The 18799-nt window shown below is 38.5% G+C and overlaps 1 protein-coding gene across 4 annotated transcripts in view; it reads left to right on the forward strand.

The window, feature by feature from the left end:
- Nucleotides 1-1383: 1383 nt before the first annotated feature.
- Nucleotides 1384-18799, forward strand: part of LOC124170843 (F-box/LRR-repeat protein 15-like) — a 112370-nt gene continuing 94954 nt past the window's right edge. For 3 of the 4 annotated variants that reach the window (XR_006867599.1, XM_046549837.1, XM_046549840.1), the window contains exons 1-2: nt 1384-1594; nt 11570-11781. Coding sequence is in view for 3 of the 4 variants with exons in the window: in XM_046549837.1 (XP_046405793.1) it covers nt 11599-11781 (183 nt within the window). In the remaining variant the exon portion in view is untranslated. The remainder of the gene's footprint in view (nt 1595-11569; nt 11782-18799) is intronic. The other variant, XM_046549838.1, reaches the window with a different exon arrangement.

An 18799-nucleotide genomic window follows, 5' to 3' on the forward strand; every position in this document is an offset into this window, starting at 1 on the left:
TGGTTAGCAAAAAAAGATGAATTCATTTCTAGCATTGGATTTCAAAAGTAAGCAACAAATATTTTTTTGGAAAACACACTGCAAATAACAGTAGTTGACCGCGTGGAGAGGATAGGAAAGGGTCGACCTGAGCGGCCGAAGAAGGGGCTGGGCTCGCGCTAAGGCGGATCACAAGGGGCGACCGCGTCCGTGGGTCTATTGTGTCCGCCACGGTCACTTTTTTCGACCTGTGCCGCACAGGCGCGGCATTCGTTGGTTAGGGTAAGAACATTCAGGACGCACAGGTGCGGAATTCGGCGGGAAAGGGTTAAAGTTACCAGTGAAAAGGGCTGAATGGAGGTGGGTTGGAGTGAAAGGTTGCTTCAACAGATGACGAGTTTTAATAATAATAGGTCTTTGTTGGGCGAGATGCGGTAACTGATCCCTGTCAATTGACTTGAGTATTTTCTGACATCCAATTATAATAGCTTGCGACTGACTGGGGTTTATGCTTATAAAGTTAGATTTACTCTAACTGTTGACGTTTTCTAGGTAATTTAAATTGCATATCCCAATGCACAGACTTCTAAAATTTGGATATAGGTGTACTTGGAGATGGTCAGCATAAAGATGATATTTAGAATGATAATCACTGAAGGGCAATCATCAATGTAGAGGGAAAATAGCAGAGGTCCTAGTATAGAGCCTTGAGGTGCACCTCTTGCTGTATCGATCCATCAATCGATTGAGCGTAAATCATTTGTAACTACTCGCTGATGCTGGCCTGATAAGTATGATGTTATCCAATGGACTGCTGTCGAGGGAAAACCCATCAGAGGATTAATTATCCATTAAAGGAGGAAATATGAGTTGCTGATCTGAAGCTCTGAGGCATAGTTAGGACTGCTGCCAGCTTTGGGTTGGGGTAGGCGCCGTGCTTTTCCTTCTTGATACTCTGCTGATCAACTTAAGTACATGCAGTCATCCCCAATGATTCACAGAACTACTGCGGATATTAAAATTCATTTTCTGCCGTACTTATTCATTTCTATTCGGATTCAAATTTGATATTGGTCAATTATTTATTATCTGGAGTGAACAAAATATTCTATAAATATAATTTTTGAAATGGTCGGATATATTGTGAACGTAGCCTGGGAGCCGGGAATTTCATCTTGACTGTGACAGCTAACTAGGGCTGCAGTCATTCACGAACAATTACGTCAGGCGTAATTATTACCGCAGTTATGCTGTTAAATTTCAGTGGGATGTACAATTATATTATTTTGTTTTAATGTTCGTATTTTTAAACTTTTATAAGATGGTACCTTTCTTGTATTTAAACCAACCGGGCGAAATCACAGCAGCCGCAGAAATAAACAATTGAAAGTGTCGAGGCGAATACGAAGAGCGCGAATGTCAGTAAGTACGTGCTACAACTAAGTAAAAATCGTCCCAAATTTGCCCCACGTATTTAGTGGGTATCATCACCTGCTGTATCTTCGTCGTGAAACGGTCCAGCGACACTATAATCCGATCCTGCAAGATTGTCAACGAAGTGGGCACAATTATATTGTCCCTTAGTTGGACTCATTTAAGGCTTGACCATTTGGTGGTAAGAGTGAATGTTGAAAATGTTTATACTTGTATATGTTTTCCCTTATGAATCAACTAATTCGTTGTCATTATACCGTATTATTTTTTTATTATTTTCAATGCATGTTAAGCCGTTGTTGTCACAGTACGTAAGGGCTGCTGGAAGTAACTTAGGGTGGCCGGTCTGGATTGAAAAAATAAGCATTCACGTTGTTGTAACTGTGTTTAGTTAACTGTTGTATGTGGCAGACGTTTGCATAACTCATGTATTATCAAAGTGGCTGTTCCGAGCGAATACACACCTGAGGGTGTTTTTAATGCCATATCCGTAGGTCATTGTTTGAAAACGACCCGAAGTTGATGCACGGTGTGAAGCGCAGTATAAAGGAACTAGGAGAACTACAGTTAGTATTTTTCAGTTGTCTACCTTTTAGTTTTTCCCTCTGTTCCCTCATGGAACGGAATTTTATGATGTCAGTTCGATGTTCGAGGAATTAAACCTTAAGTGTGAAATGTAGTCACCCGAATCAATATTTTCATCGATAATATATTCACTGTTCAAAAGCTACACATAAAAAATGCAACAATCTAGTCTTGAGAAGTATGCATATATTTACGGTTTCTTACATTAAAAAACACTTATTTGGTGGTACGAGTACTGGCTTATTCCACTATTTTAATCCTTGTTTAAAGTCAGGCATGCCAAGTGTGCACGAATTTTTAAAAGCTGTTTTGTTACCCGATTGGTTTAATGATTTATTGGTTTGATAATTTAATTTCGAAATATTGTCACTAGGAGGAATGAATGTGTTTTTTATGTACGTGCATTTTTTAAAGAGAGCAAAAGATGATAACCTGTTCTGTATTTGTGCGTGAAAACTTCAGTGAAATTTGAGACTTGTTTCTGAGGTATGAATTTTCATTTATTGAAGGTTCTTTATGTCTTATGTCGGTGATGTGTGGAATTAAAATGAGCTAATGATGATGTGTTTTTGTTAACCAAATAGAAATGTGCATGGATAATTATGATGAGTGTAATTTGAGCTCATTGTTTGTTGTTCACATCCAAACTTGAGGGGGCATAGTTAATGTGCCAGGAGTTGGATTCTGGAAGTATTGAACTTGTGATGGCAAAAACGTAGCTTAATATTTTTTAGGCATCCAGTGATTAACCGCTGGTAAGAGTTCTCTAGAATTTTCTTTCTAATGATAACTGTCATGCAAATATTTTCGGCAAGCATGAAGATGTTGAATGTAGGAGCTACTTTGCTTCATTCAAAGGCTAGGAACGTTTACCAACAGTGTTACGTATTATTGAGAATACATTAGCAGTAGAAGAGTTTCTAAGTTAGTAAACCATATAATGTTATTAGCAAGAGAGACAAGCCAGTTTGATAGTAATTACATGTTTCAAAATTATACAAATGCCACATTAGAGCCAACAAGTGGCCCTTGTAAGAATCTTTTCCTGAAATATTTCAGGGAAGTATCTGAGGCGTGTTTATTGGAAAAGTGAAAGGTGCTTTAGAAGAGTATTGGAAATGCAAATGGTGTTTAATTTAGCCAGTTCATATATGATTTGCAGGATGTGGCAGGGGAGGGGAAGGTGATGATGGGAAATATGGAAGGAGGAGAGGACAGGAATTGGGTAAATGACCATTTTTTGTGGAGGTGAGGGGAAGGATAGGTGATGCGAGGGAAAATAAATGCAAAGGGAGTGAGATAGAGAGGTGAAATGGTGAACAGGGAAATAGTAGGTTTCTTCAGTCTTAAGAAACTTCAGTAAAATACAAACAGTCCTCTTCCTTGCTTTTATCTGTGACAAAATATTCAAAAGTGTACCTTCCAAAGGCCATCGGTGAATGGTAGTGGAATTTGTCTTGAACAGGCTGCTGCCTCATGAATTAATGTGCATGGGTCATTCAAAGATGGGTTCTCCTGAATAATAGCAGTTTGGGAGAGGTCCCCCAGAGCTCAGACAATTTTTTAAGTTTAATCTATTTTATGTATTTGGATTAATATTACTTATAGAATAGTGTAAGGATTAATAATATATCTCTCCGAAGGCCATAAAACTCACCATTTTTAACCATTTATCTTAATTTTTTTCTGGCGGAGGGCCCTCGCACCTCCCGCTTAACCTGGCAGGTATGCCATACGCCCAGACACCCCAGTATTAGTTGCACCTGAAGCCCCCCTAGCCTTAATTCCTAGCTGTGCCCCTGAATGAAGCAACAACAATTGAGGATCCCAGGGGACCCTTACAAGAATACAACACACCGGGGCCGGGAATCGGTACCAAAAACTGATTAGCCATGTGATGCTTAAGTTTCCATCTGAACTGATCCCAGACACCCCAGTATTAGTTGCACCTGAAACCCCCCCCTAGCCTTAATTCCTGGCTGCGCCCCTGGTAGACACATCATGTAACCCCCAACCAGTGTGTGTTCAGTAAGTGGCATGCAATGTGGTTTACATTGTTCTTGTTGGACTTTTGAAGACAATCAATCTGGTAACATACATGAAGATGAGGAGATATATTCTTCTGAACTCCAGTAAATTTACTCCCTTATTGAACCCTTTTCTCAGCTTGGGATCATAACCAAAGCCACTTTTTTGTGTGTGTCAAAATTCTCAAGAACAGTTTGGTTTCACGTTTGTTATGAACCATTATTGATCCAAGAAGTTTTCTTCCTTGAGGGTTTGATTTTTTTAGGCATTTCCTTGGACTGAACACATGCGGAAGCAGCTCCTGCAAGAAATTCACTATGATTCACATGCCTGGGATTGGTGTATTTTAGATTCCACTCAGTATTATTGTTTGATTTACTGGTTTTAGCTTTTGATGATAGGCTGTTACAATATCAATAATTTGTCTGTTTGGTCATGTATTTAATTATCAGTATATAAAAATAGTAAAACTCTTGCCTTTAATGAAAGAGTGGAAAATTAGGAAATAGGAGATGGATATATATATTGTGACGGAACACGATGTCACATACGTGTTATGAAGGGAAGCAATCAACCGTCCCGAGCAAAGGAATGATCGAGTCAAACACCACATTAATCACTCTTTAAATTGCATGATATATTTAAACCTTTCTGCATATTACATTTTTCACAACAAAAAAATATACCATGATGAGGATGAAAAGAATGAATTGATTACACTTAACAAAAAAAATCGATGATTTGAATGTGATGTTTTTGCCTCCCTCCTAAATAGTACAAGTTTCAAGAAAATGTAACATTAAATCTTTGGGTCACTGTTAATAAGTGCCTTCCGATAAAGTTTCTGAAGCTCGCTAGCAAGTTCATTGACCTTTACTTTCTTAGCACTTCTTAAAATAAGTTACGAGGACAATTTGCTCTGTGGACTGGGAGAATAGAGCTTTTAGCTTCTAACTGAGGGAAGTGATTGGTCGTCTGACCTCAACAGATGATGGAAGGGTCGCTAACTGCGATGTTCTTACAGTTTATGGTTGAAGCTGGAACAGTAGAAAACCATCTGTTGCAAAACGGTTAGGACCAGATGATCCAAGGTGCTGGGGGTGAACTCCTCCCGCACGTGGCGTGGGACACTGTCATTACTCGTCCGGTCTCCTTTCAGCGTATGCCACCAGCAACACTCTGATTCCACTTATGATGGCAATCATGCACATCAGCACTTCCCCTAATCTCGCTCCCTTGGTCATCGTGTCAATCATGCCTCGCGAAGCACACCACACTTATGTTTGATTCATTCTTTTGATTGGCACATAACAACTTGAATGGAAAAGCTGTCAACCTCAGCAGGAAATTGTCTTTGTTCGCATTTGTCGTTGTGTTTGAATTCTTTTGTGGTTCCATGATCATTCTTCCTGTTGATGTATGGTGTGCGAGCAGTGGCAGATCCAGGATCGGGACAAGGGGGAGCTAATTGGGCAGGAACCTCCCAGCAGTAGTGGTGGGCCAAACAAAATTACCATTCTATCCAGTGTAAATTGGATACCCAAGAGATGGGCTATCGCCCCCCTAGCCCATCTCTGGATTGTAACATTCCAAAAGTGTGTAAAATAGGCCTTAAGTCTAGAGCTAATTTGTACTTCAAATCATTAAAGTAGGTTAATATATCGGAAATATAACTACTTACATAAATAATTTGTACTAAATAGCAACTCCAAAAAATTCCTATTTTATCAAGTGTGTTTTTCTACCCTATATATAGCTATAGCCCCCTTTGTGAAAGATCCACCACTGTGTACGAACATAAGGGAAGAAAAGTAATTGTGAGGGCCACTGACAATGAGAGCCAGGCTGGATCCTGGAGATAAGCAATGACTGTACTTGAATGGTAGCCATTGTATTGTCAATGCCTCCTTGCAATGGTGGGCCTGATGAAAGTTTTTTTTGGTGGCATCAACAGATTGGGAATAAAATGGATGAACTAAAGATGCTAGCAGGCAGGCCTCTGCCTGGGAGGTGTTAGGGTATGCCGTACATGTGAATTGGTGATGAGGCTATTGCCTTAGAGGTGGATAGTGCGGGGAGTAATTTATCATTTTGGAAGAGACACATGGTTGGAAATGCCTTAATTGCTCATGCTACCAAAACACTGAGGGATTTCTCAGAAGCCATAAGAAGTTCAAAGTTAACCATAGAGGGTAATCATGAAAGCATCCTATGTATGCCTTAGGGTCATTCCATGTCAGTTCATCCAGGCATGACACCCTCCGACTCGGATTTTGTTGAAACTTGGCAATTTTCATCCTTCCATGTAGGGATGAAACAGTGTAAAATATTTCTTGGCTATCTCTAATAGCTTTTTTTAACGACCATTTGAAGCTGGGGTGAAACTGTAGCTTTTCAATGAATGCAGTCTCCAGAGGCACTTGTACCTCCAGAGGGAAATAATTTGTCTCAGCCATAGTTTTCGTCCGATTCTTTGCAATTTGAAAATTTGCAGGTTTACTATAGAAGTCACGAGGTAAACAAAAAGTGATTGAAAAATATCCTAAGGGATATTGGAAATTCTCTAAACTCGTATGTTTCATAAGATTTTAGAAAATTTTGCGTCAAAAACATGGTTCTATAAAACATCAAATTTTAACCTGAGGCAATATCTGAATCAAGCTAAATTATTTTTTCTAATATTCCTTAAGGTATGACCCACCACCTGTAAAAATAAAATTCATGGCTTTTTGCTTGTTTTGTTGTTAAAAAAAAATTTATTTAAAAAAATCCCTTTTCACGACTCTGGTAGTCAGTGTTGGGTCCTTCAAGTGTGATGAAATGCTTGTGTTAACTGTTTTCTGTATCTAAGCAAATATTTACAACATGCATCTAGTACATAATACATTCAAAAATTAAAACATTTTGTATGTGCAGGTTGTTTTTCTCGCGATTAGAAAAATATATTTTTGAAATAGAATGTTTTAAGGAATTCACAGCACTTACCCATCATTGCTTGGGATAACTTGATTTTTGCTTTATAAAACACATCAAAATACAGGATGCATGTCAATGCAAGTTAACTTAATTGTAACTCCATTTTGTATTGACAATAAACTTCACGAATGTGTTTGAACAAAAAGGTTTGCTAAGTACTGGATAAAGATTTCCTTCCAGAGCCTGATTCAGAAGTTCTTGATTAAGCGAGTTATATGGATGTGCTAGTTGGGTTACTAAAAGAAAAACTGGTGACAGCAGGCAGTCAGGGAGAGATAATTCAGCTACTAACACTAGCTCCGACTTCATGGATTAGGAAAAAAGGTAGCCACCGAATTTAATGTTAGTGAATATACAATTGGGCAAGCTAGGGAACTTCTATGAATGAAAGGCATCATAGCCATACCAGATCCAAGGAGGGGCAAAAACATACAACAAACTGCAGTGGACTTAGTTCAGTCATTTTACCAAAATGACGAGTATTCACGCCTTATGCCAGGAATGAAAGATAAGGTGAGTGTGTCCAAAAATGTCCACAAGCAAAAGAGGTTACTTCTAAGTAACCTTATTGAGCTGTATGCAGCTTTTAAATTTGAATTCCCACGTGTAAAAATAGGGTTTTCAAAATTCTGTATGTTGCCACCTAAATGGTGCATGTTAGCAGGCTCCTCTGGAACCCATTCTGTATGTGCCTGTGCTATCCATCAGAATGCATCACTTCTTCTCCACGCATGCTCTATAGAGGAGACCTACAACGACCTATTTGATTACTTTGTATGTTCCAAAGATAACAGGGATTGCATGTTGCGGCACTGTTCAGAATGTATGCCTGACAAACGACTGAAGAAACATCTAAAAAATTCAATTTGAGGAATGGGACCCTGCAGATGAAGATACATACAGTGCATGGGTGATCACAGATCGAACCCAACAAATTAGGTTAACAGTGACTCTGGATGAATACATCAATAGTCTGGTGAACAATCTGGAAAAACTTCTCCCACATTCCTTCATAGCCAAAGGCGAGATACCTAAAAGAACTAAAAAATAACCTACAGCCTGATGAAGCCATTGTTTTGCTGGATTTCAGTGAAAACTACCATTATGTGACAAGATGAGGTTCAGGGTCATCACTGGAATCAGGATGGTTGTTCCCTACATCCAGCGGTAATTTATACTCGTGGACAGCTGCAGAAAGATCTCTGTGTGTCAAGTTTGTCTGTATTTTATGACGATCTAGAACATGATGTAGCTTTTGCATTTGAAGCGCAAAACATAGTCACCCAGTTTTTAAAGGAAAAGTTCCCTGAAGTAAAGAAAGTGCAAAATTTCAGTGATGGTTGTGCTGGCCAATATAAGAACTAAAAACTCCATAAACCTGTGCCATCATCACCTGGACTTTGACTTGCATGCTTCTTGGTCATTTTTTGCAACTACTCATGAGAAATCTCAATGTGATGGGATAGGCGGAACAGTTAAGCGCATTCTTACAAGAGAAAGCCTTCAGCGGGATCTGAGTAACACAATGACTTTCCTTGAAAAGGTGTTTGAGTTGTGCAAGTACAAAGTGGATAAAATTTCATTTTATGTTTTGAAAAAAGAACAGTTATCAACAATTAGAAACTTGCTGGTGCCATGCAAAAACAATCCCCGGTACTCATAGATACCATTCTTTTATACCAATTTCTAGTAAGATTATTGCGACAAAAAAAATTAGCTTTGATACCACGTACAGTTCTGTCCACAATTTCTTGATAAAGTCAAGTTTGGAAGGAATTATGACAAAAATTTGTACTAATTCTTTTTTGGCCTGCTTGTATGACAAGCACTGGTTTTTTAAGCTAGTTATGTCAAAGGATGTTATCAATGTGATATAAAAGTGAAATTCTTGCATCCTTATGGGCCATTCACGATCATTTTACTGGCCAAAAGAGAAAGAAGATATTTGCCATGTTCCTGTAAATAATATCATTTTTAATGTGGAAACTCCTACCACAATTGGCTCAAGACGAATGTATTACTTCTCGGAGTAAGACATTGAACGTGTGAACCAGCGGCTGTTGGATTTAAAAGGAAAACTTGGAATTACCATGACTGGAAAGAAAATGTAACTAGTGTCAACTGAAATATTAAGTTTCTCGTAGATAGGCCTCAGTGAAGACCTTGGATACTATGCTATTTAACCACAAACTGATGCACAGACAAAAGTGACTATATATTGTGATTGTTGATTTATAAGTTGTGCAACATTAATGAAGTAAAACACATTTGTGAAGTTTTTTGTCAATACAAAATAGAGAAATTTAACTTATATTGACATGTATCCTGTATTTTGATGTGTTTTATAAAGTAACAATAAAGTTTTTCCCAGCAATGATGGGTAAGTGCTATGAATTCCTTAAAATATTCTATTTCAAAAATATATTTTTCTAATTGGGAGAAAAACAACCTGCACATAAAAAATGTTTTAATTTTTGAATGTATTATGTACTAGATGCATGTTGTAAATATTTGCTTAGATACAGAAAACAGTTAACACAAGCATTTCATCACACTTGAAGGACCCAACACTGACTACCAGAGTCGTGAAAAGGGATTTTTTTAAATAAATTTTTTTTTAACAACAAAGCAAGCAAAAAGCCATGAATTTTATTTTTACAGGTGGTGGGTCATACCTTAAGGAATATTAGAAAAAATAATTTAGCTTGATTCAGATATTGCCTCAGGTTAAAATTTGATGTTTTATAGAACCATGTTTTTGACGCAAAATTTTCTAAAATCTTATGAAACATACGAGTTTAGAGAATTTCCAATATCCCTTAGGATATTTTTCAATCACTTTTTGTTTACCTCGTGACTTCTATAGTAAACCTGCAAATTTTCAAATTGCAAAGAATCGGACGAAAACTATGGCTGAGACAAATTATTTCCCTCTGGAGGTACAAGTGCCTCTGGAGACTGCATTCATTGAAAAGCTACAGTTTCACCCCAGCTTCAAATGGTCGTGAAAAAAAGCTATTAGAGATAGCCAAGAAATATTTTACACTGTTTCATCCCTACATGGAAGGATGAAAATTGCCAAGTTTCAACAAAATCCGAGTCGGAGGGTGTCACGCCTGGATGAACTGACATGGAATGACCCCTTACTTAAATGTTAGTGGTGAAATACTTTGAAAGTTATTTTCTTTGCTCAATATTTAAGGTTTTGCAGGTCTCTGCGTTGCTCAAAATGACCCCATAGGAGGACTCAGTTTTTTTCTTTAATTTAGGGTCAAGTTTTGAAAGATAGTTTCTTAATGCTAAAAACCTGAAAATTTATACCCTTTTTCTGAACTGAGCTGAGCGGCTGACCTTGAGCATTCTCGAGACCCACCCACTCTTCTAGCCAATCACAGAAGTGCGACAGGAGAAAGTCCACCACCTAGCCACCATCAGTTCGGAAAACGGGTATAGTTAAACTGGATTTTGAATGTGAATAGAAGTTGATTTATCAAGAATCCTTGCCTCCCCTCACCTTTTTGTTTGTTGAAAGATACCTCTTGATGGTGAATTTATCCACTTACCAGTTAATGTATTCTAGATGTTTAAGTGGTTTATGAAATCTCCCTGTTTGTTACTGTATAGTATAAGATTAAGGCATCTCCTAGCAAGAATGCTTGTATCCTGACAATATGATTTCTATGTGATTGATCCAAGAAAAGACACTTGAAATCTCTTATGAGTACAGTAGTGTGGTAATGGGTGTATTAATGTAAAGCCATCTGATAAATCTTAGCAGGTAGAAAAGGATTTTTATTTTTTTCCAACTGCCCCGTAAACAGCACATAAAGGCCATTACAATGGAGGACGACAACAAAGCACAAGACAAACATCCATGCGCTGGATAGGGACCACCTACCCAGGCGGGATACGAACCCACAACCTACAGTTTGGCAGGCAAGGACTTTACGCCACCACCATCGAGGCTGCTGAATTGAAATTAATGATTTTCATTTTGAATTTTTTTAACAATTTACATATATGATCAAGAAGTAATTTTCATAGCACAAGCCTGTTCAACAGTTATTTTGTGGTGTTTGCCAGTTATGGAACTGTCCCATCGAATAGTTGAGCAAATTGGCTGCAGAGCTAATTTTTCCGTAATGTGTCCTAGTTTTGATCATGGAGTTTGCCACACCCTTTTACTTACAGTCGTTTCATTAGAAAAATACTTCACATCAAGAGCTTCAATAGGTGGTTGTGGTAATCACATGTTAATTTTACATTTTAATATCTCAAATTCTTAATTGTGGATATGTACATAGTTGCTAGCTGACAATGGAGATTTTTAAAATTTATAGTGGCATATTTAGTGTGGAAAGTGTCATGTGGATTTGATTGTCAACAAAAGTATCAACTTTACATGTGATGTATGTACATAACACCAGTTACAGTAAAAGTGACTGAGCATGTCAAATTGATGGACCCTGCCCCTGGCAAAAGGTTGAGACTGCACTAATAGACATGCATGTTAAAATATGGTCAAGCGGTAACTGACATGTTCTTTACTGTGACTTCTGTTTTGCAGGTTTAAGAAGTTGATACAAGTTATTTACTATGGCAGGTCTTATGAGGCTCCCCGCCGAAGATATTTTGTACGCTGAGATCTTTACTTACTTATCAGTTATGGACCTACAGAACATGAAATTAGCTATGCCAGAAAGCGATTATTTAATTAATGTGTACTTGGGGCAATTAAAGGATGTGGAATGGGAAGATGTACCTGAAGAACAAAGAATGGTATGTTTTATATATTTACCATATAAACTTGTGTAAGAAGTTCATTTTTTCCCCGAGAGGCAGGCGAAAATGAGAGTACTCATCAAAAACAAATTCCTTGTCTCCCTGCCCTATTCAAAGAGTCCCCAGAATATAAATTGGGGCTAAATGTAAGTGATCGGGGTAAAGGATCATTTTCTTGCTTATATGTAGTTGGGGGGCAGTGGGGTAAAAAGCAAGGGGAGTGACATTCATTACAAGTACATAGATTTTATGATAAAATGTGTTCCTGGGCCTGCAAAAATCCTCTGCTCTTCTCAATAGGTTTAAGAAATAAGCCCCGAACTTTTTCTCATATCTGAACTCTTAAAAGAAAGGTGCATCACATACGGTGTTGTGTTGACAGGAATTTCTTTATTGGTACACTCATTATAGATACAGCAATACATATGTGCTTTCAATTACCACCTTGAATTGAAAGTGGAAAAATATTGCTCCTGCAGCTCTTGGCAGTTGTCTGTGGGAGTGTGAAGTTTGGCCTTCCCAAGATGACTAGAACATTTTTTACTCTATCTGGAGTGGATTGATGATTATCCATACTTGGTGCTGATGTAGAGGTCCTTGTATCAAATCCATCCTTGGTGGGTTTTTTAATCACCAAGGCATGTACGTGTATGATAGTCAAGCTGAGTTATTGCTAGCAAAGACTAATTAGCTCTAATTTCATTAGTGAAATGAAGTTATAAAAAGAATACTGTCTTGTCCCTTTCAGATTATCTTTCTACAAACATAAGGCATGTCAAAATATTATCATCACTTGTACTTAGTGAAAATTAAATACCCAATGGCTTATATAGAAAGTTCACTTGGTGTATCTGAAACAATAATTATATTTATTTAATCCATTGGGATGAGCATTTTCCTCCAAGTTGAATGAGTGCTTAAAAGAGTTTCCGGTTGAGAGACTAGGGTTGGTCACTGCTGTGAGTTCTCTCATTCCACCAAACCAATCCAGTACAGCATACTCCGGGCTAATAATGGGGAGAGGCGACACGAATAATTGGAAAACACAAATTGCTTTCCGGAATCATTAACAGCTTTCTTTTCCCGACTGCAATTTTTTTTGTCGTGATAATGGATTGCACTCGTATTATTACTGCTCTGTGAATTACCTAGTTTCCGAAAACTGTGCATTCGTGGCTGTGAGATCACCTGTTCAGAAATGTGGTCTGCACAAATGCTTCAAAAGCACTGTACGACGTCGGAAACTACACTGTCAGGCACCACACCACTTATTCGCTTCTGGCACAAGTTGCCCGGGATGCAAATCCATGATCACCAAGCGTAATTGACCACCGTGATACTTGGAAAATAGGAACACGGCACTCCTGTGATGACAACTGGCACTCAATCACCCTATCGCCCTGCAGTGGTTATAGGAAACCAGGGCTTAAGGCAAACAGTCTATGCAAGCAAGTGCTTGGCTATAACTCATAACCTTGGAACATTCCTTGCTAGCGAATAAGTAAGTAAAGCAATTCCATGGGAGTTCTAATGCAAATAATAGGCCCGCTGTCTCCTTGCATTAAAATGAAAATACCCTGCTGTAAATCTCTCGGGTCTGCTGGAGAACGCAGAGGGAATACGAGGAAAGGAATGAAGGAATTACCGTGTAAGCACGTGTAAGAGGCGCACCTTTTTTCCCAGAAATTGCGGCCGAAAATGGGGGTGCGCCTCTTACACAAACCTCGTATCTTCCCCTCCCCCCATTGTTGGTCACAAGTCCAAGGGGAACTGAGTGGCCTTGGTTTTCAGTGTGAGTCAGTCATCTGAAACCCTGGGTCAAAATCAAGCGGCAGGCAGGGGAGTTTCTCCCTTAGTGACATATTTTTAAAATGCGCCTGTTTGCATTTATTGTAAGTAGAGATGGGCCATTCGAATCCTTCGAATCTTAGAAAATATTCGAGATTCGAAAACTCGAATCTTTCATGCTTTGTTCGTGATTCGAATCTTTCGAATCTTCGTCAAACTAGCAGCCAATAATTGCAACTCAAAAACGAAACGCGAAGGAGAAGAACTGTGAATGTTGAATTTATTTGCCGGAATATGTTGTAATTGCACTGTAGTTCAGTCACGTCACATCAATTAATCATATTTATATGTCATATAAATTAATAATGAAACACTCTTTAATCTAAAATTTTGAATACGAGAATCAGCTGAGTCACTGCTGCAGAAGCTTCTCCGAATGTAGCAGTTCTATTTGTGACTGAGGTTCTATAATGAAAAATTACTATTATTTCAGAATGGTTTTTGTCTCTCGAATTTTCAAATTACGATCATCTGCGTTTTTATGAATATATTTGTCTTAATTAATGATTCACAAAGAACTATTTACGAGTTTACGAGAGAAACAATTGACTGCACCAACCAGCGCCAACCGCTTCTCTGCTACAGTTCGTAGAAGTTGTATCGTGAATATTAGAACTTCTCTTGGGAGTAAACTCCGCCAAAGTATTTTAGTTCGCTAAAAACCTCTAATAAAACTTTTAAAACACTGAAGCAACAGCTGGACCCTAGAATCAAAACGACTGCTCGCTCATCGGGCCAATTACCTACGCACCAGTGTCAAAACCTGTGGTGATCGTTCATTCCTCAAGCAGAAGGTAAGTCGTTTTCACAAGAAATTTGCAAACAAAGGAACTGATTTTTTATTTATTCAAACTAGTGATGGATGAAATAATCGAGTACTAACGCATATTATTGATCTAGTATTTATACCCATTACCCATGGAAGAGATAGTAGGAATAGTCCTGATAACACGAAATTAGCAGTATGTGGGGAGTACATTGACATGACTGCTTATGTGTTTCCTTCTGTAAGAGCCAGTAGCATACACTATAGTGAGATAATGCATGCTCCAATATTTTTTAATCATGAGTATAAGCTTATCTCTCCTCTAAATTGTGTAATTTCCATGTGCCTTGAAAAAAATGCCATTTTTTCCCGTGACCATGAATGAGAATTTTTTTTTACTAAAAGGAACGCCGGACTCATGATTTTTTTTCATCAGGATCTTGGTCATACATTAATGATTATTTTAAACTGAACCATGAGTCTGTATTCGCATGGCCTTTCCCTGTGGATGCTCACAATCAAAAATGGTACAAGCGAGATTTTTTTGTAAACTTTATTTTTTTGCAGCTGACTTACTTCATGCAGTGAATATTTAATGACAATCGTGGGATCATTATGGACTCCTTAGCTTTAGGAAAAAAAATCATGTCTTTTCATCTCACAGGAATGGAGTTATGGATGAAAATAAAAATCACCATGTGTTGCACGTTGCAATTTAGGGGTCATGCTCAAATTTCAATTACTCATATTTCATTAACAATTGACAATTGGAGGCTAAAATTGCACACAATCTCTAACCATACCATGATGTTTGACCATGGCAAGTTTCATGAAAATCCGAGTCGGTGGGTGTCATTTGGTCAAAATATTGGTTGATTTGACATGGAATGACCCATAATAGACTTACGGTCATATGGATGCTTAGTCATGAAAAATAAGGAAGACATCGATTCTTTAATTTCAGCCCAAGGTTGGAGTTCACCGAATGCGCACAGCATTCTCATCTTTGACCAGCACCTCTTCATATAATCCCATTACATGGCATCGCCTCGAGCATCGAATATTTGGAACTATTACCAAATTTCAACCAGTGAAAATTATGCTATATGTAATCTGTGATCAGTAAAAATATCTAGAGGAAAAGAATCGCACACTACTTCTGCCATGTGGAAACATCTGAAAGCTAAACATTCATCCAGGTTTCAAGAACTGAAAGGGTCAAGTGCATTAACACCAGTGCTGACTCCAGCTTCTCCTACATTTGGTCCTTTAGTTGTCAGAATTGATTCCCCAACCAAAGGTATTGGTGAACCCACTGCTGATGGTAGTCCTACATCGATTAGCTCAATTCCTAGTCCAGATTCTGCTGCTTCCTCCTGTGGAGAACTCAGACCTTTCAGACAACCTCCAGGGAAACGCAAGTTATTGTCTACCAACCAACCAACTCTGAGATCATTTGTTGATAAAATGCAAAGTTTTAAGCCTGGAGACAAAAGAACTAAAACAATTACCAAATTAGTAGCTGAAATGATCTGCAAAGATAACCAACCACTGTCCATAGTGGAACATGAAGGTTTTAAAAAGCTGATTAACCACCTTGAGCCGAGATATATAATGCCAAGCAGGAAATTTATTTCCCAGGAGGTAATTCCAGATATGTATGTGGAAGAAAAAGTAAAAGTTGAAGAGAGTTTAAAAAAAATTGACTCTCTTGCAGTCACAACAGATATGTGGACTTCAACGTCTTCTGATGATTACCTTAGTTTGACTTCATTTTTTAGATGAAAACTTTGAGTACCATCATTTGTGCTTGGAATGTATTCCTTTTGCAGAAGTTTCACTCACAGCCATAGCAATAGAAACTTTCATCACAAGTACTATGAAGGAATGGAATATTATGAGGAAAGTTGTGTGCTTCATAAGAGACAATGCTCCTAATATGGTTGCAGGTTTAGAGCGCAGTACCTTTGATCACTTACCGTGCTTGGCTCATACGTTTCAACTAGTCGTTAAGGATGGTTTACTGAAATTGAGTGAAATTAAGACAATTTTTACATCCTGCCGAAGTGTAGTGGGACATTTTAAGCATTCTTCTAAAGCCATGAAAGTGTTACGAGTTTCTCAAGCCACACTAAATCTCAAACCTCATCGTTTGCTACAAGATGAACCTACAAGGTGGAACTCACAGCTTCACATGCTCCGTCGTCTTGTGGAACAAAAGCAAGCTGTTTTATTATCTGGTTCAGATTTAAACATTCAAATTGATCTTTGTGCTCGACAGTGGACGACAATAGAGGAAGTGATACAAATACTGGATGTATTTGAAAGAGCTACTTTAGTTGCCAGTTCAAGCCAAGTGACAATTTCAGAAGTAATTCCTTTAGTGAATAGCACCATTCATGCACTGCAAAACTTCAAATCAACTTTAGGTTCTGTTCAAGGCTTTAGAAATGATTTACTTTCATCTCTAAAAAGGCGTTATCAATATGTTGAGACAGAAAAATTGTATACTCTTGGTACAGTACTTGATCCTAGATTCAAGGGCAGTGTATTTTTGAGAAAAGAAAACCTTGAGCAAGCTCAATCAGCACTGATTGCTGAAATTTCAGATATTAACAGCCAATTAAATTGTAATGACATGCCATCATTGGACCATAGTGAAGGAAACACCACTGAACTAGCACATGAACAGAAAGGAGGCCATAGTATGTGGAGTTACTATTCTCAATTAATGTTACCGTCTAATAGCAGAGAGATGAATCACGCTATGTCCCCTGAAGAAGAAATAAATGCCTACATGGCAGAAGCATTACTTTCGCCATCTGCAAACATCTTTAAATATTGGAAGGTCAATGATAAGTACAAAAATTTGAGGAAACTCGCAAGGAAGTTTTTAATTTCACCAATGTCAACAGCATTCTCCGAAAGACTATTCAGCACATCAGGAATCATAGTCAATAAAAAACGGAGTAGGCTGGACCCAGAGAGAGTCCGCATGCTAGTTTTCCTGAATAAAAATCTCCATTGAAGTTTTTAAATTTTTTGTGGCCCAAAACGATTGTTTTAATTATTCTTAACCTTTGATTGTATCTTCTAAAAAAATACCGTATAAGCGCGTGTAAGAGGCGCACCTTTTTTCCCAGAAATTGAAGCCAAAAAGGGTGGTGCGCCTCTTACACAAACTTATTATCTTCCCCTCCCCCTTCGCCGGCCGCAAGTCCAAGGGGAACTGAGTCGCCTTGGTTTTCAAGGTGAGTCAGTCATTTGAAACCCTGGGCCAAAATCAAGCAGCAGGTAGGGGAGTTTCTCCCTTAGTGAAGTTTTTGTAAAATGCTCCTGTTTGCATTTATTGTAAGCATCGCGCCGTCACGTCGGTACCCCAGAGGTGAACTTGGAAAAGATCGCGCTGGGTGATTCGCTCCGGAGCGCGCAATAAATTTACTGCCACGAGTGGGCATCCCGCGGTATTTATACTGCGTATAGTAATCGCTTATCAAACGTAGAGAAACGCATAGTTTTGAAGGACATGCCTGGTTAATAGTCAACATCTGTCTTGCCGAGCAATTTCCATTACGCTGAGCACATGATTTTTTCAAAAATTACCTTCAGACGCTTATATGAGGATTTTTGCAACTGAAAATTATATTGGTGTCAAAAGCTGCAGTTTAAAAAATTTGAACGAGTGTGTTCATTGTTGGACTAAATGGTGGATAGAAGCAATCGGAAATACTTATAAGTGAAGAGCGCTGAAGGAGAGGTCGAGGGGAAGGAGTGTATCCGTATTTCAAGCTACGAGGAGCGTATCACCTCCGTATTTCAAGCTACGAGGCTATGAGCGAAGGAGCAAGGGAAACCACATCCGATCTTGCATTTGACGTCGTTGCCTTGAAAGCAAAGCGGCGAGGGCGCAGCAATGTGATATACGTAGTTTGCGCGTCCTGAAGTTTCCAGTCCGTCTCGTCTTGTTTAAGTGCGCTTATGCTACGCTTGTTTCTTCCGAAATTGTGCTGTTAGGACTAATCTGAATATTAGTAGCCTTGTTTTAACTTTAAATCTTTGTGTCAATCAATTAGAGTTCAAAAAGCTTAAATGCCGTCAGATATACGTCGCGTTAGGTCTCATTCGTTTTAGAACCTCGTGCGCGTCATACAATTGCTGAAAGATATTGAGATATCTTCGAGCTCAGTAGGTGACTCACCTAGTATTTGGCCTCCAAAAACTAGGAGAATTGAACCTGGTAGGCCGAAATAGGTCAGTTGGTGAGATGGGGTAGGGATGAAACACATTTCCATTGTTCCCTGAAATTTTTTTGATACTTTATATTTTCCTATTTTCCTGTGGGGTCTCGGAAAGGAAAACAAACGGCAGAGGCATCAGCTGATGGAGGGCCGAGTGGAGCTC

The sequence above is a fragment of the Ischnura elegans genome, chromosome X (genome assembly GCF_921293095.1).
Source record: "Ischnura elegans chromosome X, ioIscEleg1.1, whole genome shotgun sequence".
NCBI lineage: Eukaryota > Metazoa > Arthropoda > Insecta > Odonata > Coenagrionidae > Ischnura > Ischnura elegans.